This window comes from Amyelois transitella, chromosome 5, assembly GCF_032362555.1.
Source record: "Amyelois transitella isolate CPQ chromosome 5, ilAmyTran1.1, whole genome shotgun sequence".
NCBI lineage: Eukaryota > Metazoa > Arthropoda > Insecta > Lepidoptera > Pyralidae > Amyelois > Amyelois transitella.
Genome location: NC_083508.1, coordinates 5,842,444 through 5,869,463, shown reverse-complemented (window position 1 = coordinate 5,869,463; position 27,020 = coordinate 5,842,444). Strand labels below are relative to the sequence as shown.

Below are 27,020 nucleotides of genomic sequence, written 5' to 3'. Positions count from 1 at the left end.
GGATGGTACAAATTGACCGTGATTGTTTGCCGTTGGCAATAAATCTTATCGTGTTTAACTACACTTGTGTACCTACACAACATACGCGGCCTTCCATCGGATATAAATAGTTGGACGTCGTTATGAAATAGCCGTGAAACTGAACGCATGCTCATAAACATTTGTAGGCTTACACGTGTCATAAACACTGAAATAAGGTAATTGGTTCATAAATTTCAGGGGCTTCATAAATGCGTTTCAAGTGGTTACTTTTATAAACTTTGGAACCGTTTTATGTTTTTTTGTATCTGTAACCTTTGTTATATTATGTATTGGACAGGGACACAGTTAATGATAAACATGGTTTTGGTGTTCAAGTTTACTTTTCCAACACCTTTCTTGATATATGGATATGAGAATATCAACAGTTGGAATAGGTACTAATTCCAACGGAATAAACATTCCAAGCATTATATGGTTCACGAATTTGCTATCATAAGGCATTTGGCAGCTTCATAGATATTGCGTGCACAATGGACATTCCATGGCTCTCATTTGTATCATGAACGGAGCCCTGTGGCACAACACCAGTTATGGCGATAAACAAAAGAATAAAGAGGGTACCTACGTAAACGACCTCAATACGTTTGACACACATACATATTGTGCCTACAACCATACAGACCCACAAAGTGACGTTCTCAAAACCTAGATCACGGCCGGCAACACGGTTAGCTTTATCTAAAACGATCGGATTTTGTCTGGAGGTGCATTTATGTTTGGCAGCATAATAATCAATTATATGGAGATATGATCGATTTTATGTTCTAAATATGAAAACTTAAACTTAACTTTAAACTTGGATTATTTTTTTCGATTTATTAGCTTTATATTACCTAATCTATATAATACCTATTCTTTAAAGCCTACATGCCAAATTTTAAATCTATAGACACAATTGTTTTCGGCTATGCGTTATTTCTGCCAGTCTATTAATAGTAATATTTATTTATTTGTAACCTAGTTCTATATGAATGAAATAAATGTCAATCTGTATTGTAATTACGGCACAAACGCAAACAATCCAAAATCAAATTACGGATACGGACATCGACCTGTTTATTTAGGGCTGCTACCGGTCAAACTAGTGTGATGTAACTATGTACTTATATCCGGCTCATTAGAAGGACCCTCGTACCCTCTTTTATTTAATTCAATTTAGAAATATTATGCTGCAAAAATATACACATTATTATAAATAATTATTTGTCAATGCGTAATTTGTATTTTGTCTACAAATTTGGATTTCCATTCATTTAAAAAGAACTAAAAGTATCAACTGGGGCAATGCGTCGGGAGTTTTTGTGTGATAAGGAAACGTATCGCGATAAAAATATGTTTATAAAGCCAAAATAATATTTTAAACATATCAAAAAATACCTTGATTATTCAAAACTATGTAATACAAAATCAAACGTTACTTGTAACTGTCTAACCGCTATAAAATTAACAACAACTGAATACATTCTTATGTTTCAATCTGTTAAAGAATATGTAAATAAAGTATGATGGATGTCACGAACTCCTTATCTAAAGAACCAAAAAGTTTAAAATAAGAGAAATGTATTTAAAAAAGTAATCATCTTTTTATCCAGCGCAATTATTATTATACATACATACATACATAAACTCACGCCTCTTTCCCAGAGGGGTAGGCAGAGACTACCTCTTTCCACTTGCCACGATCCCTGCATACTTCCTTTGCTTCATCCACATTCATAACTCTCTTCATGCAAGCTCGGCGGTTTCGGGCACTTTTGACCTAACCCTTCACCAGGACGTCCTTAATTTGATCAAGATATGTTCGTCTAGGTCTTCCCACCCCGACCTTTCCCTCCACACTCTCCTTGTATATCTGCTAAATATTATTATTATTTCAGCAAATTTCCTACAATGGAAATGTTTCCCTTTAACTAAGTATTATAGATATATATACATTCATTCCAATAAATAGAACTTTAATAATGAAACATAAAGTATACAAATAAATCGTTCACTATATAAACCTTGGACCTGTAGTAAACTTTACGAGGCATAAAACTGACGGCCCTGGATGCTAAACCAGTCCCGTTATTTGAACAAAAGCGAACTGTATATTTATTTACATGTATGTAGTTCAGTTTTTCAAGTCATTTCCGGCGGCACGTGAATGCGTATTATTGCATATGCATGCGACGTGGTGCCAAGAGAAAAGATCATTTACATTGAATGGGAGCCCTCGCCGACCCCTGCCCTGTTATTGGGAAACACCGCTTCAATTTTAAGTATATCATAGTTGCAACGAAAATATTATTATTTTTATTCTTCTGCAACCATAAATATACACAAAACCCTTGCTTCTCGACCCTGCTTTCGACTTTGTGCTGTTTTTAAATTAGCACTGACATACTACGACACTGAGGACTAAATAATCTTGTATTATAAAATTGCTTCTCGGCTTCTGTAGGTTTGTTGCTAAGAACTTGATTGATAACTGTATCCAAGACGATGTAGTTATAAATAAGTTTGTTATCAACCGAAAACAGGTATTGATTTTATCTCAATTAATACACATGTTTATTAAGTGCTATGGAGAGTTAAACTCACGATTTCTAAAATGTGATTAAATGACATTTAGTAACATTGTCACGAGTTGTTTTCTTGGATTAGCTTTAAATAAAATCACATACTGACATATTTACAGACTAGCTGTTGCCCGCGTATCCGTAGTTAGTTTAAGTACAAATTTGACAACGCACCTAATAATATGTTATCCACTTGCAGAAACCGCGATCATATCCATTGAGAAGTTTCAAAATTATCCTATACAGACAGACAAAACTTCAAAAAAATATATTTATTCCCATCCTCTCGTTGAATCGCCCACCATTAGTTTTTTGGAAAAATATTTAATGTACAGGCACTCTACTTTGTCTGTCTTTATTTTATGTATTGTTTGTTTGCCAATTCTTTATTGAACATTTGTCAATGTTGTTATAACTTAATATGCATTCGTGCCATTAATACGTTTCATTGTAAAATTAGCTGCATTACTTTTTTGTAAAATCAAGAGCCCTGACATTTATAGCTATAAACAAACGATGCTAAATACTCTGTTACGGTCTTACGGTTTTGTTTTATTTTTATCTGAAGACATGACACGCTACTCTATTGTTATGACATCAGAAATATGACCACTAATACAATGCTTAGGAAAGTGGGCCATTGAGATGATGTTTAGCGTCACTCACAATGCGATCATAATGCAATTAGAAAGCGAATTGCACAAGTGCCGTTCTCGCCGCTTGCTCCGAAGAAAGCGCGACTGTCGTAGGAAAGTTGGGAGAGTGGGAGAGGGGAAAAAGGGGGGAGGTGCGCGCACGCAGCAGCAAAAGTAGTACACTTTCGATCTCAACTCGCGTATCGGTGAGAGTTGTGCGAAAATGAAAGTGGTGGTGTCATTATGGTCCACTTTCCAGAAGGGTCACTGACTCCGGCACTGCTTCTAAGCTTGACTTAATTACCTGCCCCTGCAACCTTGCTGTTATGTTAACATGTTGATTATGTACGGGTAAACAAAGCAGATGTAATATTAAATGTTGGTCTTATACAAGAACTTTAACTTTCAAAATATTAATTTCAGTTGTACGCAAATGTTGTGTTTGATTATTACGCTATAATTTTATTAATACTGCAGCGCAGTTCGAGAGTTTATAGATCAGGGATTCCGTGACCAAAACGATAATCTACATTGCTAATTAACATGGCCATGCTGTTAAGTCAACTCTTGAGCCGAATTTCCAAAAATCTAGGACTCTATGATTTTTAACTAATATCAAAACTGTGAAAGTAAGTTTGTTTGGTATTTATTCACAGCTTAACCATTAAACTAATTTTAATGAAATTTTATATACATAAATATAGTGTGTGGTACAGAAAAGCACAAGTTACCTAATTTCCACGCGGGCGAACGCTGGAGTCTGGAGAATGTTCTTTGCTTGTTTTATCTCTAGCCGAAGAAAGAATATCAAACTTCCTATTTTTTAAAATATCCAGTCTTTAGCATGACTTTTTTTTCTAATTGCAATGGGCATTAGGTAGGTACTTGTGCAGGGAAATGTGGGACAAATAATAAAGTGGAGGAGGGGGGGGTTGAACCGGGGTGGACGACCGGCAATGACGTCAGCACGACCTGATGCTGCCCTGTAAAGCTTTACCCGAACTTTGACCTCATACACTCGTATATTATATAACATGTACGAAATGACGAGACCACTGAATATTAACGATGATAAAATTGATTGATTTGCTCTCTTTTATAATAGGTTTTTATTTTCTCCTAGAGTACGCATGCGGTTCCTCAGCTTCTTCTTTTATAAATACAAGAATAAAGAAGATATAACTAAATAAAAAATGGTTTTTTATTTGTCACTGAATCTACAGTTCTGTGTTCTTCGTTCAGTTATCCAAAAATTACATTTATTATGAAGTTTCTTCATCTTCGGAAATTTATCGTTTTATTCACAGTCGCAGACGTTAAAATCTTTAATAAGTTCAGGGTCACATTGTTTGCGCTTTTATATAACCAAGAACAATTTGTTAAGACAAAAGAAAAGTTTAACACACGTAAATGTGTAAATCCAAGATGGTTAGAGAAGAACATGTGATAGAATTATGGACGGTTTCTAACATTTTTCCTTCCACTTATACTCCATATTCAATTGTAAAGACGAAATCTTTTACACTCTAAATTCAAAATGGAGGTACCATTTTGAAATGTAGTTCAAGAATATATTCAGATTGCGTTGGTTGACTCTAGGTTAAAAATTAGCTAGCGTTGAATTCGCGAATAAAGATTTGTACATACATATATACATATGGTCACGTCTATATCCCTTGCGGGGTAGACAGAGACAATAGTCTTGAAAAGTCTGAATGGCCACGTTCAGCTATTTGGCTTTATGATAGAATTGAGATTCAAATAGTGACAGGTTTCTAGCCCATCGCCTAAAAAAGAATCCCAAGTTTGTAAGCCTATCTCTTAGTCGCCTTTTACGACATCCATGGGTAAGAGATGGAGTGGTCCTATTCATTTTTGTATTGGTGCCGGGAACCACACGGCTACAAAAATTTGTATACGAAAATTTAGAACAGAATAGGTGTACTTGCGAACAAGATTCCTAGTGGCATAATTGGTTGCCTTGGCCTATAAACTCGGCTCTCCGCTAGCGAATGAATTCAGTTCTAGATTTAGGTTTTCAGTTCAGTGGGTTGGACTTGACGCTTCCAATCTTCGGCATCGGTCCGCCGCCTGCCGATTGACACAAAATCACACTTATTTGTGGCTTCTAAAATAAATTGAATAGCTTGAATACTTGTTTTATGAGGATAAAACAACCGTTATCACAATAATAGGAATGATACTAATGTTAGACGTGAAAACAACCAACACTAGCAACCTGTCACTAGAGATTCACTCAATTCTATCGTTAAGCCAAATAGCTGAACGTGGCCATTAAGTCTTTTCAAGACTGTTGGCTCTGTCTACCCCGCAAGGGAGATAGACGTGACCATATGTATGTATGTATGTTAGACGTGAAAAATTTATCAATATGTGTAAAATTATACAGTTACCGTCATATGACGACATAGGGCATAACGTGCTTTCCAACCCGCAGAATTTATGTAGAAAGGATTTTTGATCAGTGAAAAAACTCAACGACTGCCGATACGAGTATTATACACGTGCAAGTGAGTTTGTTAGGTATCGTTTTCATGTTGTATTATTAATTTCGGATACAGTTTGAACAGTTCACGGGAAATGTGAAAATATTATCATTGGCAAAAGCTATATTTAAGCAATAAATTAAAAACCTTTAATATTCGATCTGTCTTTGTAAGAATAAATATTTAAATTCCTAACTATTTAGCCTATAATATAATATAATATAAATATTAGATATTTATAAATAGAACTCGAAGATGAAGATGAATAAAAAAAATAAAACCTGTAGAATCATTTAATTACATTTATTAACAAATAAAACTTAAGTGGCATTCTCTTAAATTATGCCGATTTTCGCGAAGCGATACTCGTATTAAGTGTTAAGTCGCAAACTCGCAAAGATTATTAGAACCCGAAAAATGGAGATAAATTGAAATAATGGATGCTTGCGACAATAATACAATACCGTTTACCGATAAATATATTGACATTAAATTTATGAAAGCAGAATAAAGTCGCATTTACTGTGACTGGAGTTAATAGGGAGTAAAAGCTTTGAAAATTTGTCGTACCGTATAGGCCGTCACAGACTTAGCTATAATGTTTATTAATATATCAAATGTTAGATATAGCAAGCTACACACTTGATGCTTTAATACATATTTTGCCTTCATTTCATTGATAGTTACCTAAAATATACAATAGTATTTTATACATATCAAGGTAAAACTTGAAATAAAAAGAACTCTGATTGATCTGGTTCTTGGATGCTTATCTACTTGTACAAACATACGTACAAGGTCACTTCTATATCCTATATATCCTTGCGGGGAGGACAGAGCATAACAGTTTTACAGGGTTTATCTATTTAAGTATTAATTATAAATTATAGTGTCTTTCAGTTATTATTCTATAACACAAGGCTCGAACGTACTTTGGTGCTAGCTTAATCAATATAATTTGTCCCACATAATATAATATTTATTATATAATTGATGTCGTCATAGAAATATGTACAGTCGGAAATTTCTATACAAATTTTATGGTTCTAATTTGTTTTTAAATAATCTAAGTGTGTGACGAGCTTAAACCCCTAAAGCTCGTAGGCTCAGGGGAACTTGCAAGGGGCGGGCGGCACGTAGCGGGCCTACGAGCGGGTCTACGAGCGGGCGCGGGCCGCGTAGCGATTGTCGTAGCTGGCGGGACCGCGCGCCATTCGCGCCGACGCCGCCGCCGGCCGCACGCGCTATCTCCGCGCCGGCTCATGCGTCTCCCGCTGACGACGCCGAACATGACAGTGACCGAGTGCAGCCAGCACCACCTGGAGCCCTACGAGACCCAGCAGCCTCCGCCTCCGAACGACTCTGATGAACTGCTCGGCAGGGTTTTAGCAGGTGAGCTGTCAATATCAGCTGTTCGACACACGTGAACATTGTTTTTTTTTTCTAGAGTGATGTGATGTTTCACGTGTATTTTCGAGCGGCGCATAGGAATATGAATTATTCATTGTTACGTAAAAATTATCATACATCTTTATTTATATATAATCTACCTCACTACATGTTGTTTTGTCGAGGATGACTAGTACTCTAATGTGTTGTTAATGAATAGCCATTATTTCTTTTTTTATTAGTCATTGATAAAATCATAGGAATAAACTACGTCCTTTTCACTTTCTTACTAAGAAGGGGGAAGGGGGGGGGGAATATGCGGCGCGCGGGGCCTTCGAAGATCTGGGTCAATCGGAGTTCGTTGCCCTCGGCCTTCCCGGCTATATTCGACGTCGCTAATCACCGCCGCCCCGCGCGTCGCTACTTCATAAGAAAAGAACAGAGACGAACTCTAAACGTTATGGAATTTATTTAAAAGATTTATTTCCATCTTTTAAATAAACAGATTTTATACGTTGGGGCATTATATCATAACCAAAACATTGTCATATTTAAAAGTAAAAGTTTAACAGAATTAAAAGAAAAAACAATTCCATTTGAAGCTCAAATGTAAACATTTAGAAATCTGTTTATTAAAAAAAGTTATCATCATCATAAAAATAATATAATGAACAAACAAATATAGGTTAGTCAACCAATACTGATTGCATTATTTGCAAAGATCAGCGAGCCTCTGCGCTCAACATCATGGTCGAGTCGCGTTTCGCAAGTAGAGCCCATCGCTGAATGCCATTTTATTTTGGAGGCCGCGCGCGCAGCCGGAGGGCCCGCGGTCAACGGCCCCGCGCGTTATCTAGGTCGCCTCAGAATAACCTAACGCCGATACTCTAATAATAATCCACACGAAACCTTGGAATATTATGTTGTCCCACTCTCGCTCAGGACTCCACCGCACTTGCAAATAGCGACAACATATCTTTCGCAACACCGTTCCAAACTCAGTATGCGCGCAGCTAACCAGAATTAACTATCTCTTTTCCTCACGCTTATATGCCTAGGTCTTAAGTAACATGGAAATTTCTAGACTAGGTTCATAATATTACTGGATAATTCACATTGAGTCTACATAATACTCAAATGATAAATGAATTATAATTTATTCAGTATAATTAACGACAACTCAAGAAAGAAAATGAATAAAAAGTTATTAAAAACATCATGTTAATTCAGTTTATTTAAATTTACTTTTAGTAATAATTACTTAACTATGCATATTGATGCATATAAATAATGAACATAACATATACCTATTAACGAACATGTTACTTTTCTTCTTTATTCATCGCAAACTATACTTGTTAGTAATCAGCAATTACTACTACAGTAGTAGGCGTCCATTCATCAAATTAAAAGAGCTATCGTAATCATTAAAAAGAAGTTCACTTATACAATTTGAGTTGTAAATCTATAAAATGGTGTAGTAATTTAAAAATATTAAAACAATGTGTTGCCTGGCGTGGTGTGTGAGTGGAGTGACGTAGGTTAGACGCGCGGGGGGGCGGGCGGCGGGGCACGGTATTGCGATCAAGGCCCCGGGTTCGTTCACCCGACCACAATTGGGTCACGCTCGCCGTCCGCCCCGCGAACCACACAAATAACTGTTTAAATTACTAAAATCCTTCCCTGTGAAATTATGCAAGGTATTTATTTATTGTTTTATAAATGAGTATTTTTGTATTTTATTTTTAATATTGTATGATTTTGATTGTCATGTTAAATGTAGGAGTATGATGTCATTATTTTGATTGCCTTAACTTTTACTGAACGCCTAAGGCAATTTTTTATTTTTTGCTTTTATATTTAGTTTTTCTTTAAATATTGTATATACAAATTAGTACCTTTATATACATGATAGGAGCGTCCGATCTAAAATCAAATTTCTAAGCAGGATACTAAATGAGGTTCCTATCAGATACGAGTATAAAGGTTTTCATGCTAAAGTTAGGATTATTTTTTTATTTCCTCAAAAAACTAAAACCAAATAATAACTTTCGGAAATAAAACTATGATCATATTTCTCACGCTGTTGTTTCGCACTTTAAATTTTTTGTGTTAATTTTAAAGACTACTATGGATATAAAACGCTCGTCACCTTCAGAGAAAGTTATCAAGGAAAAGTAGCAAGTAAACGGAGGACAAATGGGGGTTTTTGCAGGGTGGGGGTTGAAGAGGGGGCGATGTGGTAGCGAGAGGGGAGGGCGAGAGGCTGCAGGTCGACGCCCGCGCCGCCCTGACCCCAATTTGCTCTGCGCTCGCGTCATACCGAGTCCAGGCGATCTCAACCAACGGAAAATACCATAGTTTCAACACAGCTTCATGAAATTTTCATGCTGCATAAATATAACACAAAACTTTCTTTGTTGAATATAAATTTCAAATATTAAGAATACGCATCTGAATCAAGTCTATAAGTGGGCCGATGGCCTTATGTGATTAAGAAACGTCAGTCATGTTATTTTTTCGTGTGATATTTTCCTCGTAACCTGCTAACCTGGCCAAGTTCCTTCACGAGCCAACACTTTGTTGAAGTATCATACTTTGTATTAGTTTCCTCATTTTTTATCCAGATTGTGTTTTTCTGATAATGTTCTACTCAGTAATTTATTTCGATTAAATCAAATTAATTGAAACTAAAAAGTTTCAATTTAATAACAAATAAAAAATGATCTCAGTAATATTATGATCAATGATCGATTGTGTATTTTTTAACTTGTTAGTGAATCAGTATTCGTCATCGTAACCACGCATCATTGTTAGCGGCTAGTTGCGTAACAAAAGAAAGTACACGACATAACACGCCGGTGTAACAACACCTAGTATGTGGGAGTCATGATGTTTTTACGAGTAGGTATATGACTTTGCACAAATATTCAGATTTTTTGTGTATACGTATTTATAGAATTAAATGGTGCAAGTTTGTTCGAGTTCAGTCAATACATACAGGAGTATGCAAAGGACAACTTTTCCTCTTTTCACGATTTCTGCATCTTTTAATACAAGCTCGTCAGTTTAAGTCTTGACCTGACCCCTTTCACTGTAACGTCCTCGATTTGATCAAGATACGTTCGTTTCGGCCTTCCTTTTCCAACGTTTCTAATTACACTTACATTGTTAGGCTCAGTTATTTTTCAATATTAAATTGAGTAATCTAGGTTTATTTTTATACTACCGGCTTGTCTTGGTGATTCACAGAACTGCCAGCACTTTAAGGCTCTTTTTATTTTTTAATGTAACCGTTACGCTAACTCTATGTCAGATGATTAAACATTGTGGGTCATAACATGAGTCAGTCAGTGTGTTGACAAAACTTAACAAAGTTATAGATGTATAGTCAACACCGAAATTCATTAATGATTCGATCGGACTGAAGCTGTAACTCAGATTATTTTAATCCAGCAAAGTTTTTTATTTAAATCGTGATTTAAATAAAACACGGTCCATAACAAATCTTTTTATTTACTTGAAAATTTAAAAGTATTTAACATAGCATCAAAATAGGTCATTAAATAAAAAAAAACATAAATCACGCCTCTTTCACGGGTAGACAGAGACAACAACAGACTTCAATAACATAAATATTCTGCATTCGCTTCCTTAAAAATTATAAGAAATTTTACCGAAATAAAAAGTAAATACTTAAAAAATCTGAATTTGATCCATCTGTAGTATCATTAATTTGTGGTGACCCAGATGCAGCAGGCTGTATCGACGGTGTGCGGGAGCGCGGCCGTGTTCCAAATACACCAGTAGGTTAGGGAGCGAGGGCAACGACCCCAGACCTACCTACCCCGATGAACTTTCAGGCCCATTTCAGCAGAATACGTATAGAAACCTAAATTTAGCTACTCACAAAGAATTATATGAAAAACTAGCTGCCGTTTCGGAGGAGTACGGGAACGAACATTGTGAGACGAGAATTTTATGTATAAGATTAATGTAATATGTCTACATATCTTCTTAGGTATCAAAAATCTTTCCATCAAGAGAGTAAAACTCAAATTGTTTCGCAATTTCTTCTTCGGGATGAAATGTATTTCTACGAAGATTTCTGATACTCTAGCTATCAGAAATATCTTCGTATGTCGTTGATGTCTTTTTAGGGACAAATTAGAAGGAAGAAAAAATTAAATGAAGTTAATTTGTTTATTTGAAAAGATAATACACTTTCGAATTTGAATAAACTAAAAATATATGTTAGCGAAAAGAATTTAATTTCGACGAACTGTATTTTTTACCATTACAGATGGATCCAGTTAGGAAGTTTATCATCTAAAAAATTATTTAATTAATCACAGTTTTCAGTAAAGATCAGGGTTTTGGCAAAAGTTTTTCAGCCTATGCTATGGTTCATCTTACTGTTGAAAGAAAGCGTAGTATAGTAAGCGCCATCTAGTGTCGAGTAGCAGATACGAGGCGCGCCGACAGATGTCGCTAGTATGCATGTAGAGCCTGGTAGAGTACTAGTTCCCGCGTAATCGAAATTAATATAAGAGACATACATACATACATACATAAAATCACGCCTCTTTCCCGGAGGGGTAGGCAGAGACTACCTCTTTCCACTTGCCACGATCTCTGCATACTTCTTTCGCTTCGTCCACATTCATAACTCTCTTCATACAAGCTCGGCGGTTTCGGGTACTTTTGACCTGACCCTTTACCAGGACGTCCTTAATTTGATCAAGATACGTTCGTCTAGGTCTTCCCACTCCGACCTTTCCCTCCACACTCTCCTTGTATATCTGCTTAGTCAACCTGCTTTCATTCATCCTCTCCACATGACCGAACCATCTTAACATACCCTTTTCTATTCCTGTAACTACATCTTCTTTCACATCACAACATTCCCTTATCACGCTGTTCCTTATCCTGTCACTCAATTTCACACCCATCATACTCCTTAACGCTCTCATTTCCACTGCATTTATTCTGCTTTCATGCTTCTTTTGCCATACCCAACTTTCACTCCCATACATTAATGTCGGGACCAACACGCCCCTGTGCACAGCCAGTCGAGCCTTTTTGGATAGTTTCTAAGAGACATTAAAATTATTTAGATTATATAAAGAGAAAAATAAAACTAAACGTACTTAGAGTATGTAACTAAGTTTAAGAAGGTCATGTAATTCAATACCTATGCTTCCAGTTACAAATATTGGATCAATTCGCGTTGTTGTAAACAACATTTATCCAAAAAAGATCGATGACTTAAATACGTAATTTAATTTAGAAAAATCAAGGAAACAAATTTATACAAGACATTTTTTCTCACTTATTTAAAATAATATTTTCTTTTTATTTTTATAGTTACATTACATAAGTGTATGGTTAATATTCGGTTAATTATTGGCACAGACAAAGATCATATAATGTCCTTAAGTACTATTCATGCTGACTGAAGAAGTTGTAAGTACATCTCGACTCATTATGATGTTTATTTTATTACATTAAATTTTTAAAGGCTGAAAATAATTAACTAGAGAGAAATAGGGCGCAAGGTAATCTGGTACTCTAGGCGATCTAGCTGGGTCCTAAAAATAGAGAGCGCGGGTTCAGGTCTGGGCAGGTGCGAGGGTTGGGAATGGGGTGTTGGGGCGGGGGTGGCGGGAGCGGTACGAGTGACCGTGAACTCTGCCGACCCCAGCACCCTGACTGTTTCCTATTAGCCTCTCCAGAAATAATCTAATATTAGTATGTCACCGTTAGTATTAGAAGACTTTGATTGACATAGAACTAAGGGTATGTGGGGCTTCAAGTAACTTATGGAGTTTATCAAGATTGTTTCTTAAGTAGAAGTAGGATTCTTTTATTAAAGAAAATCTTGAAGGTACCTAAGCACTTATTGACTTTGTAATTTTAACCTTTGCATGGCTTTTTTACTAATTAACTATATGAATTTGAGAACTTCAAAATTTATGCTGAACTGGATTACAATGACGTAGGTAGGTATAAAAAAATAACGGTTAAACAACAGCTCATCCAATTAACATTGCTGTGTGATATTTGCGCAACTATCTTCACGTTTCAAATTACATAAATGAATTTAAACAATATGAAGTCTGGTGGGTGTCAAAAAGGGGGTTATTCGTTGACGTCACGGGGCGCATGCGCGGTAGTCACCCACGCGAGCTCCAGGCGAAGCGTTTCGCGCCAAACGGTTGTCGATCGCGCGCCGGTTCTAACCTAACTTTCTTAACCTTATCTAAAATCTTATTTTACGTGGTCATTTAACATGGAACTCAAAAGTGACGGGCCCTCAGTACAAATAAACATAACAGGTAGGTTATAAATAATTTTAGCATTTAACTTTTTCTATTTCATGTGATAACTAGGTACTTACTTGCGCAAAGATTTTTGGAGGTCATTGAACTTTGTCCTGTGCCTATAGCTGCTCTTGAAATGTACGCCCACTAAGAAATAAATATTACGTACGTGTCTTTGCTATAATTTAAAGCAAAATTTTGCCATAGTTTAAAACTAATGTGGAAACTTTAGTTAAATTTGTGTTTTTGCCTATTCCATTTGATAAAATAAGATGGGATCATGTGACACGATGATAAATAGAGAATAATCGATTGATTATTTTTCGAAAAAAATTAAATAAAAGGGAAGCACTTACTATTAGGTAGGTAACACAAAAGTTTATATTGGTTCTACTTAAACCATATTAACCAAGCGGGAATAACATTCATAATAATTAAATGAAGACATTTAATTAATACAAAAGCCGGCCTTGCAACTTGTGCACAGGCTACCCAAAGAAATCTAAAAATATCGACGTTACTCAACTTTACAGACTTCAACTTAAATAAGTTTTACTCGTACTAGGTCACTGAACTATAAGCTGTCTATATTATCATATCACCAGCTGTCGGTGAAAGATTAATAACCTGATACACGTTTATCAATAATAAAATGTTATCATTTCACGACTCGGAAACACGTCAAACTAAAGCAAATGCATGATTTTGATTGGAATTTTGAATGGAAACAACTGATCTTGGATTTGTAAGATACGGCGAAGGAATTAAAAAATGAATCTTTTTTTTTTTTTCAATGAGGGAATTGAATTGTACTTGTGTAATTTTCTGGTTTAAATACCGAATCACTATGTAAGCCGTGCATTCATGATAATTAGTAGCAAATATTATGATTGAATGGCTATTGAATTCCTACGGAAACCAAAGACCGGACACTTTTAAGTTGGAAAATATATTTCCTAAAAATAAAAAGTACTTCAACGAATTCAAAATTATCGAAGAATTATAATGTAAGGAGGCCATTAGCGTCGAGTTCAGGTGGCCACCAGTGATCCATGGCGATAGCTCTGACTCACGGCATTTAGACCGGAACAGCATGTTACCTCACAGTGCACCCTGTGCCACAAAACACGATCGCACAGAAACAATCTTTTTTACATTATGGTTTAATGAACATATTTTATTGAGATTAAATTGCGGACAAGTCAATAGTTTACTAGTTCTCAGTGGCATTATCACTGAACAGTTGACTAGAAATTATAGAATCTAGAAACATTTAATATTACTTCGATATATTGAGATTAAACGCCCTCAAATTCCCAATAGAAAAATATATTTAAAATATGAAGACACACTTCCTAATAGGTAGTTCCTTAAATAGAGCATAAAATAATTTAGATTACGTTTATCCAAATTATTTATCCAACAAAAGTATTTTATTCTTTGCCCTCACTATTTTGATAGCCTACCGCTTCATTGCACTTTATGCATATTTTATTGTTCCAAATGCATCGATATCCGTTCCACTTTTACGAACATAATACTCGTACAATCACACACGCATAATGTATTGCATAAAGCTTAATTCATGCTATGTCAATACATATCGATTACATCCGTCCGAACTCATATTGATTATTTATATATAGTCACAGTAGAAGGTTTACAAACTATAAAAAGTTACTGCCAATAAAATTACAGATATGAAACTTTGGTGTCTGCAATTATCAACTACACCCCGACATCCAAAAGTAAAAATTAGCATTTAATGAAGTCCCTTCAACCATAATATTAAGTGAAATTTTCTTTTCTTTTGAACTGAAACAAAGATTAAATGTGATATGAACCTTACTGTCATTGCAATCTTAAGTCATTCTAATTTTTACATTAAAGTCTCTATACAGCTTTACATCTTTATCCTTTGCAGGAAGCCCTATATCATGTTACGTATTTCTGTACACCATCATTTCAATCTCCTTCAGCTTGTTGAAAGGCACCTTTTGAAGCAAACTTCTGTATAGGCTCGTCCTACAGCTGCGGATAGAAAATAGGTGCATAGCTGAGTGTGCGTCGAGTACGAGCTACGAGTATGTACTTAGAGTGCATCGCTCCCGGCGCCGTGTCGTCGCACTGCATATAGGCCAGTGCACGCGAATGCCCGGATCCCCCCGCCCGACGCACCCCCGCTGCACCTCGCGATTTTCCATTTCCATCGTGGTCGGGCTCGCTAATTCCAGCGGTGTCGCGAACCGATGTCGTAACGAAGGGAAATCTCAGACCTTTCTCCGACCACAAGCCGTTGCGATCTTCGGGCAAAGACGAACGCGATATTGTTGACCCCAGATACGAATGCTGTTCCATGAAATTCTAAGCGCCGATTGATTTATTCGTTGCATGAACCAAATAACTTCTGTCACTGCAATACATTTTTTGTTTGTTAGGCATAGCACATACATACATGACATAATATACTAGTCCCTGTTATACATTTTTATGACACATTAATAAATTAATAATAATAAAAAATTTAGATTCACACAATACTAAAAATAATTTGTGATGCAACCACCTGCAAGAATAAGTATTTTTGTAAACAAGCGGAGTTATATGTGTGTAGGCCTTAAACCTAATATCATTAACAATTAATATTTATTACGAGTAATTCAAACTCAATCAAAATAAATTTGATTCATTCATTTATTCTAAATATATATTAATATAAGGTGTATCGTAGTAGGGCAAGTTACTATATTACGAAAATTAGTAAAAATAATAAAAACATATTTTGGTACGTCATAGGCATGAACAATTCGGTGGATTTACCTTTCCTTTGCGTACCTAACCAAATTCTTATACTGAGCTGCGAAAAGCGTTCTAAGGCTATATTGTCAATTCGCTCTAACAATATAATTTATGAATTAACTTCTACATTTCTCGTTGTATGTATACAAAATTAGCACGTTAAAATGCGGAAGATCTATCGATATTGCGAACGCCTGTGCCTTGTCGAGTGCGGGTTCAAAGCGTTCCCTTAGTCTCGACGGAACAACGTCGCTTCGTCGCCGGCGACTGCTGCACTTGTGTCCTTACAGCACCGGTCGTCGGATGTAGTTACAAGTTCCCGCGGTCGTTGCCCGCCCGATGCGTGCGCGACTCCCCTATATCGGTTAACTGTGACGCGGAAACTAAACGCAGTCACTCGACGCCATATGTCAGTGCCTGCCTAGGTATGTCGTGCTTCTTGAGCACTAACAAAAATTTGAGTCAGCCACGTTTCTATTATTTCGAGATGCCCCGTATTGTACGAATGATTGTTTCGATTATAGCAGTTGTTTGACTTTAGTTAGATATATTAGCTAATCTAATTCTAACATTAAAGTACCTTACGTATGTTATTTTTTGCGCCAAGAGGGTAGAAGCTCCAAATAAAGTAAATACCTACCTAACAATTTATGTCAAATCAGATATTTAAAATATTTTTGGAATTAAGTCTTCTTCCTCCTTGTCAATTTTTGGAATTCAGAATTAGAAAATATTATATACCTATTAAAATCAAGAAATTACAAAAGACGTACGATTGCGTATGGGCACGGAAACGTTTCAGTGCCGTTAGTTAACTGTATGCGTCTAGTCTAGAACAATCCTAAGCGGGTATGGCAACTACACCAACGACATGCCTCGAATTGATAAATAGTCACATCACACCACACTGTCTAAACCCGCCCAAAATCAGATAAAATTTCCCGTTCACAATATACCTACCTCTACCGATAACGTAGAAAAAATAATAAAAAGTAAAAACCTAATTTAGAAGAAGTTTATAATAAATGTCTGGCTTTCATTATTTTTCTTCTTCATCCGACTCTATTCCTTGGCTTCGATTATTTTAATTATATGTATTATAAAGTACAATAGGTCATATATTCACCTACGCGATGCGGCTTCCGTGCCGAGATTCTCCAACTTATCAATGCCAGTCGCACTTAAAATATGTCTTCCAAAAAAGCGTTGATTTTACTTCCTTGTTTTGTCAAATGTTAACATAAAAGTTATGAAAATAGTTGAATAACTAGAGCGTGAGGGTGGGTAGGGGTGCGGGCGCTAGTTCGCTAGGGTGAACGACCCGGTCGTCGTCACACTGTTATTACATCGTTTCTTTCTTAAGCTGACAGTCTTTTTTGGTTGGAAATTATGTTATATAATTAATATTGTTAAAACTAAGAGTATTCATAATAATCGCATTCAACTGCTTACAACATCTATTAGCTAAGCCTATGACTTTTTTGATACAAGCTAAAGACATTAGTAGAGTTTCATCTAAAATGATTAATATTTATTGGTATTTCGTTTAAAAATAAAGGATAATGTTTCATTGACCTTTGAAGCGACCATCTCAATCCGTGTAGTTTTTTGTTTATAATTTTAAATATACAACTACTTAAAGGTGATAGAGCTGAAAATCGCTCGTAATATTTGATAACATCGATAAGTCAATTACCCTGGCTGACGTAAAAGGCGTCCTTGAAGCGAATCTATATACACAATTGTACAAACAACTACCATGAGTAGGTCACTCACCTTTGGCCAAACATAAGCGTCTTTATAAGCGAATGATAAAACACATACATCTATATATAATAAATGTACGAAACAGTAGTTTTTAGAATTTCAGTACCCATATATATTAACTCTCAAATGCAAAATACGTTCTAAAGTTTTGTGTAACGCTAAGACATAAAAATACGATATGTTACATATGTTTACACTTGTTGATAAATAAGTATAACAACAGTTGCTGATTTTGTTTTCTATTTCTTATACATTTATGCTATAAGAAATAGAAAACAAATGATAGCAAATAGAAATGATAGCATACTGCAACTTTCTATACTATGTTAAATTTATAATATTTCAAAAAAGTTAAATGTAACCTCAGCACAGCACGTTACCCACTTATAATTCTAAATTTACATATTGGCTGGAAAGGACATTCAGGCACTTTAAAAATTTATTACTACTGATTAGCTAAAAAGAATTACGTGAAATTACTAAAAATATCCAGTTCCGTGTTTGGATATGTTATATTATTTTGGCAACAATCTCGCGAACTAAAATCAGCGATAGAGTCACGCTGCCCGGAACGCGAGTGAGGCTATTTACTTGTTCTCGGAGGTTTTCCAGATACCTTTCTAATTACGATGTCACGTTTTGCTTCGCGTACAATTTGAATTTTTGACAATGGCAAATTGCTTATAATTGCTTTAGTGGCGTTGCAAAAATTTTTATAATGTGCCAGCTGGTTCTGATGCAGTGCAGATTGTAAAAATCAATCAAGGCTTTATAAACTTAGATTTCTTTTTGGTTTATGGGCTTAGCAAGAATTTGAATTAGAAAAATTTTAACATATATAGGTATTGTTTTGGTTTATATGAACAGGGATTCAGATTTCTCTGAAGGCTACTGTACATTAGTTGCAAAATTACGGAGGTTATGTTGTTATGTTATGTGTCTGTTTGTGCGATCATTAGTGATGTGATGACTCACTGATGGTCGCGACACGAGTGCATCGACATTACATAGCTTTTGAAAGGAACTCTTGCGACGAAGTGGCCCGCTAATTAAGCTTATGGAATTTTCAGTAAATTAACATAATTTCTCACTCCGGGAAAGAGGCGTGATTTTATGTATGTATGTATGTATGTCACACAATTTCGTATAAGCTTTCAAAAAATACCCTTACGTATGATTTTGTTAGGAAAAAATACGCAAATTGAGTTTGCCTCGAAATAAGATCGAGAGTTGTGTTATGAGATATACTTTATTTTATAATAAATACTTATAGAGATAAACATCCAAGACACAGGCCAACCAGAAAATGTTATTAGGAAAATAACTTTTTGTAAATGAAATAATTAGTTGAATTTTGTTCCGATTATGCATTCATTTCTCGAGCAAGCATGTTATGTGCATATCATGATAGAAAGAAAGAATCTAAATATGGATGGAGGTTCTTTGTGTGATTATATAAACAGGGGAACAGGCAACTCTATCAGTGACATACATAGCTCGGGAGATAGCAACAACCCGATAAGCCGAACAAAACACCGGCTCGGTACATTGACCCAGAATTATATAAAAATGTCCTCCAAGTTGATAACGCCCTGGCAATGACATTATGATGCCCATAATTTTATTACCGTTTGCGCGTACTCGTTTATTCTCGTTCCTTAAACATTTGAATGAACTATTTTATTAGTAGTTTATTGCATTTATTATTTTATGAAAAATTAACGGCACCCTTATCGATCATAATAGGTATTGAAAGGATTAGAACCTTATAGTATTACTGTAAAAGATAATCTCAAAAAATATTATTGATAAAAATGCGATAAGTAAATTTATACTAATATGAATAACTTCATATAAATATAGACATACATTTAATGTACTGGCAACTTTCTTTGAAGACATTGTACAAGATCGTAATAAGTCGTAACCATTCTAGCTATTATGTGTAAAGGTGCTAATTGTGGTGCATTCTCAGTACGTTGAACTGAAAATGTTGGCCGGAACGGAACGCAGTCGGCGGATGTCAACTTTCTCGAAGTTGCGTAACCCCGGAGAGATGGGACTAGAATGTTCGGCCGACGACCACAGGTGCTTACGAAACACTGCTGGTGTGGTGTACCAGTATGTCTTCGTTCTTGAATTATTTATCCATACCTTAATGTTAAGAGAGACATTGGTATTTTTATTTGTAACGTAAATTTAAAAGCTTTGATCTGATTTCGTTGAAGTTACCAATGAAAGTGTTCCATGCATTTGCCATACTTACTCTAGGTAACACTTTTCTCACTGGAATACCCAGAGGAGCGGGAAAATATTGATTACTCAAATCCTTGACATTATATATCCCTCTAAATGTTATATGATGTGGCCACATACGGCGAAGTTTAGTTTTCGCAAATGTACTCGTACTAAAAATTATTCTGACAGCAGACCCATTACAAAGTTAAATACCATATACATACACCATTAACGATCGGCGTCATAAAAATCTATTTGCCCTCATAACAAGGTTTAAGCATTAGTACCAGAACCATTTCAAAGTAGTTGGGTGTATCGGGTCTAGTTTCTAGTTGGCACGGCGCGCTGGGTCGTTGTTCGCGCGCGGAGGTCATCGCCGCGGCGCCACCACATCACCATTCACCACCATTGCCCCAGCTTTATAGCTTTCACGTGAGAAATAACCACCCAAAGAAAAAGGGAATAATTTCAACCACTCTCTATTTTAATATCATACATAACACGAATTTATCACTTATGCGATACCAAAAACCAATAATCATACGACTCAAGTCCACGTTTAGCTGGATGGCTTAATGATGGAACTGAGATTCAGAAAACCTAAAATTTTAAAAGAAATGTAGAATATAGTAAATAAAAGACTGTCGAATTTGAGACTTCTTTTAAATATTTATTGTTTATCAACCGACGTGACGGATGGGCCTGACCTCATACTTCCTATCGATTATGTAAAGTTATTATTGTAAAGAGGTCAATATCAAAACAATATTTAGTATTTCTTTTGTATATGAATTATTTATTGGTTCTCTCTATTGACTTTCTTCCTTATCTGCTTTATAGGTCAGTAGACAGTAAATATTCGGGTGTTTGTTTGTTTACCCTTTTGTATCTATTGGAGATTACCATGGGACATCGCTGGTCCTAAATTATTATATTTATTACGTTGTTCTTCTTCATTAGTAATCAATCATCGTGTCACATTTCACAATCCTTAAAATAATGTTTCATTTGTGTTAACTTAATCAGGGATTAACAATTTGTCGTAAAGTGTCGTTATTAGATAGAATCTATGGGGTCTAAAGCGCGTTCATGTCACTCCCGCAATTATAATTACCGAGGCGTCAGTGAACCCGTGTTATTGCGAAACAACGGAAACCAGTCCAGCAGTCCGCCTCGGTGCGCACTCTACACCTGCTGCGAATTTTTAAAATCTTCGCTAGATTAATAGTGGACATGCGGCCAGCTACTACACAACGTGATTAGCATTCGAAGATGATTGATTACATCACTACGTCAGTTCGCATCGCAATTATTTGAGTTTTTTATTATTATTCATTTTTTATTCTAGAGAAGGCTCACATTGACAACTTTTAGATACATTAAGTTCATAATAATTTAATTTGTATTAATTTTTCAAAAACAAATGTTCTAAGAAATAATTAAAATAAATAACCAAATTCTCGAATTCCATCAAATTCCACCGTAACGTGGAATGTTTACCCCATACACGGAATCAATATTCTTAATTGTTATGCTATTCCTTCAAAACATAACGATGTATTTGTTATTTCAATTTTTACTTACCGTAAATAAAGGACGCACAAAAATTCACTAATATAAAATTAATTTATTGCAAAAACGTAATCTGCTGTCGGTACTGCACCTAGCACCGACCTAAAAAGATACGTGCTCGATAGTGGTACAGTCAGGGACAACGGCCGGGCTGCCTCATTCGCAAGAATCGCAGGTAGGCTAAGGGGTTAAAGAACTCTGATGTACTATATCAAATACCATTGAACTCTCTCTATCTTGCTTGCACACTGCACCCCGCGACGCATCGCATGCACTCCGCACCGTGCGAATCCTGTCTGATTACGCGTTGTGCATGCGTATGCCACTATCAACTGGCTTCTTTAGAACATAAAACCAGTTCAATAGATATAGCAACCCATGTGAACCAAGTGACCAGGAAAAATTACTTACAAAAACAATGTTGAAATTCTAAGCAAACTTTATCGTTAAAGGTGACCATGTACATACATAAAATCGGCGTGATTATATATACATACATAACATACATAAAATCACGCCTCTTTCCTGCAGGGGTAGGCAGAGTCTACATCTTGCCACTTGCCACGATCTCTGCATACTTCCTTCGCTTCATCCACATTCATAACACTCTGACCGTGTAAGAGGCGATATATAGGATAGAATTTTTGATGAACAGTATTTTAAATTTTAGCTGTTGTGCGATTTTGTGTTTTTATTCTGTCTTATATAAATAAACATCCAAGACCCAGGCTAATTAAAAAAGTTCGTTTCTCAACATACCCTGGCCGAGATTCGAACCGGGCGGCACCTACTACCACTGCGCCACAGCGACCGTCAAAGTTAAGAAATTAATTTTTTAATAAAAGGCCACTTTGATAATCTGTATATACTCTGTTTTCTATATATATGAAAAAACCAAAGAAAATAGAAAAAAAAACTAAAGATTAAATAAAAATATACATAATATTTAACATATTCAAAATATTTTTTTTTTATAATTGAGGTCAAATCAATAGTATTTTATGCTTCTTTAAGGAGCTTTCTCCACAAAATATTTTTTGAAATCTAATACGCTTATTACATAATTTGTTAGCTAAGCTGGCAGCCACCGTGTGTCAATAATCAAGTTTAACCGGTGGAAAGTTCAAAGAGGGCAACGACTTCGCCGGCGGCACTTTGTTGCGCAGTCGCTGGAAAATCGCATGTTCTCGCGACATTCAATCTGCTCTACGATGGCTCTGATCGGCGACAAACCAGGAAGGGCCACCGGCTATCGGATAGCACAGAGGCGGCTAGGGCGTCATGTGTGGTATTGTCAACATTTTCTATATAAATCAACATAAGAGTAGTATTAAAAGTTATTCTTTCGTTTATATAAATTTCATATACATACACGAGAAGACCCTGGAAGTGATAACATGGGCATTAACGTCCTTTAAGTATAAAATCGTCGCGGCCATCCTTTATCGTAACTCATAAAGTTTGTGTGGCGAACGTTGTCCACACAGTGGTTACATTGAAATATTCCTTGATCTGTGTACATTGCTCAAGCATAATGTGTTTTGCAGACAATGGTGATAATTTCAAGGCAAAATGATAACATGTCAATGAACTTGATAAAATAAAATTTACTAGCACGACCCGAACACGTGTTTTAGTATTTTATCTAAAAACTTTGGTTCTTACCGGTCCTGTTTTAGATCACTTATACACGTAATATTAACCGAAAACCATTATTAACGACTTCTGTTCCATACTCCAAATTAATAATACCGATGTGTGCGTCTGTTCATAAAACAGAACTAGGTATTCACGTTTGTTTGGACATCGTGCGTGACTGTTGGACCATTTCCCCAAATTCGCGCTGGTCTTACACAGACCTCGAAAGCTACAAGCCTGCTGCGCTGGTATACTGGCTCACTGACCGAACCACTATGCCCCCCTTCCTTCTACCCTGCTGTATACTATGCTTCGCGCGTTACAGTCTACGAGCTACGACGCGCGTAGTCCGTAGAAGAAAGCTACACGCAGCGTAGCACTTTGTACTGAAATCGACTTCTATCAAAATTTATATATTTTTTTACTTTGCCATACAGTTTGGTCAACCCTATATTAGTTACCTTTGTTTTTAATTTTCTTACATAGATAATTACTTGGTGTCTTCAAGTATACTCTTAAAATGATATGGGGCATTTCTTACTCTTAGGCGTTTATATTAATTTATAATTCAGGAATAGAGATGATTCTATGGAATATTTTAATTTCAAATAAGTTCAGCAATATTTTCGTATATTTTTTCTGCTGTATTTTAGAATAGCCCATACATTAGGTATGTATCACGCTCATATTTACAAGTGATATCGAACTTGCTATCGTCAAAATCTATTATGTAGGTATTTACAGATTTTTATGACATTTTGTCGGTCACATCTCCTTAATTTAAATTCGGTTTTTAATTTTTAATTATAAACAAAAATCTTGTGCTTATGTCTGTGTATTCAATAAATACGATATTATCCGCGGTTGTAAAATAAAATGTCACATAAACACCTTCATAGACGCGAAGCTGATTCCCTCCACGGTGTCAAATAATAAAATAAAAACATTGCAGTAATACAAAATCAGTTTACTAGTCTAGTATAAAAAGAATGATACAATATTTCTGTGTATGTACCTAAGTCACGTTCCAACCTAGGTGGGTTATCTACGCGTCGCCGACGAGCACTTGTTTACCCGGAGTGCAGGCCTTGAGATTCGGCAGCGGTCACTGGCCCGCCATATCTTTTTATTACAACTTTGCAAATAGCCCAAATTTAACTGGAAATTAGTCACTCGGCCAAATACAACAATTCGTATTCGTATTGAGGTATGGGAACGGAAATTGCAGAATAGTCCTATTTTTAGAGATTTCACGACATAGTCGAGGTACTGTTTAAATAGCTTCCAGACCTAATACCAATACAAAACATAATTACGACATATATTATTATGCAAAAGTGTAACAATGTGTGATCAAATTGCACATAATGTGTTTTAGGTATATTGTGCTTTACGTGCCAACGTATAATGAACACTTATTAGCGTCATTCTGTTTCTATATCTCAAATGCTATTTACACGTTTAGTTCAGTTTTCATGGCTCTTTGCGGTCCGTTGACTCCACGCTCGCGTGTGGTGGTAACCAAATTCGACGTTACTTTATTCGCCCGGCACTTGTGTGGGTTAACTTTCTTGAGTATATAAGTACTAACTGCATGTGTGTGCTCTTTTTTATAACATCGTGATACACCAAACTTTCTGTGTCTGTGTGAGAGATTGGCAATTTTGTGGCTGTTTCAAGGACACCCAGCTCGGGTTCAGTAGTTACCTTCGACAGTGAATGACACCATTTCGAACGTTGACCCTACCCGTTTCCTGTGCCAACTGAAGCCACATTCAATAGATCGGTTAAATTCCTATTTAAATACTAATGTATGCGCGCTATTTAATCGACTTTGACTTAGACACAATGAACACGTTAGCATATAAAATGATTTGGTGAAGTGTGAATGTCCTCGATGGTTATACAACTGCGTATTGTTAGGCGGCACGTAGCCACGTAACATCAATTTGAGTGATGGTGTCACAGTAAATAAATTAAGAAGTTGAGTGCTTAAATATTAATTTGCAATTTTCCTTATTGCAGGTAAGGTGGTGTCGACATGGTGTAGAGGCCGCAGCGGTAAAGTTTGTTGGCTCGTTTATGATTGCACGTAATGCTGTGTTCTCGTTAAAGCACAATGCACCAGGCTGCAGTGGTGGAGTCAGTCACCCCGTCCTAACGGGGCTCGCCCTATGCCCGAGCGCGAACTGCCGTCATCACGCTGCAATTGTCGTGCAATCGCGCTTACTAATGCAACTGCAACTGGACTCCTAACGCATACATAATATGGACATTCCGGTCTATTTGGCGGTCACAGACACGCCTATTGGCGATGAATAGAAGAGAGCTTTTAATTTCTATTTAAACGTTTCATATGAAATATCCCCAGTAACATTGCTCCATTAACCACAGTAATGATGTCCGAGCTTCCCGCCGGGCTTTTTACGCAAATGTATCGAAATGCACAAACCCCCATTTGTTGATGCCATAAACGAAACCGCATTCATTTGCATTCAAACATCACCATAATATCGAACAACGACTCAATAATAGTGACCAAACTTTTTGCCCCAGGTCCATTACATTGTTTCGATATTGTATCAGGAATTCTGCATTCACAATACATTTTGACGTTATAAAACCGCAAACCGCGTTTATCGTAGGTTTCTTACAATAATAAAATAAGACAATTTCTTATAATTTGAACAGGATTTGATCTTTTTCAAGTCTGCTTATAAAAGAAGAAATTCACATTACTAGAATTTTAATTACTTTGACTGAATTGATCAAATCTAATTTATTAGTGGCCATCCGTCTTACATGTAATATAAATTAAACGTCAAATTCAGAACAATTGCCTTATATTATGAGAATACAATGTTGTGAAAATATTTCGTGGTACCCCGCTGACATTTTATCATTAAGACGTGGATTTAAAAAGTATCCCTCGATCGCGATATCGTTTAGCGATGACACAATACATCACCTATCTGGGAATGTCGGTTACGAAATCGCGCAACAAAAGGAAGTTAAAAAACTATTCTTTAAAAAGTTCAATCTTTACATTTTTTGCACCAAAAGGTTCGATTAAACAATAATGCTGGGACTTTTTCACGACTTCACAGAAGAGTTGGATATCGTGGATTTGCACAAAGATACCCATTCGGCAAAAACTTGGACGTTACCTGTTGTTGAAACTCGATATCAAAGAAAGGGTAGGTCGAATCGCATCTTTGATTTTTTTAACAATGAGTGGGTTTAATTTTACCTGCGCTATTTTTTCAATAAAAGTAAAAATTTGGAATCTTTAAAATCGAAATTAAAAAGGAAGTCAGCTTAAGGGTTGGCAGATTTCTACGGTTTTTTTAGTAGCAGATGGTTTTAAAGCTCGCTTGTTGCTCTCTGATCTGAAAATAATATAGGTCACGACCGTCGTCGCGATCCTAGTTCCCACTTCCCATTGTGGTCGTACGCTGGTCACAGTTTCTTCGATTTGGTTTTAGAAATGTAAACGACTACGTCACAATAGCTCGTAACAATTCAAATCAACAAAAGAACTGGGTCGTT

General features: G+C 36.1%; 1 protein-coding gene across 2 annotated transcripts in view; it reads left to right on the top strand.

Moving 5' to 3' along the window:
- Positions 1–27,020, top strand: part of LOC106139092 (ecdysone-inducible protein E75) — a 96,844-nt gene that overhangs the window by 44,689 nt on the left and 25,135 nt on the right. The window contains exon 1 of one of the 2 annotated variants that reach the window (XM_060944499.1): positions 6,993–7,137. The exons of the other annotated variant lie outside the window; for it this stretch is intronic. Coding sequence (XP_060800482.1) covers positions 7,008–7,137 — 130 coding nt within the window. The 5' untranslated portion in view covers positions 6,993–7,007. Of the gene's footprint in view, positions 1–6,992; positions 7,138–27,020 lie in introns of those variants that run through there. 2 annotated transcript variants of the gene reach the window in all.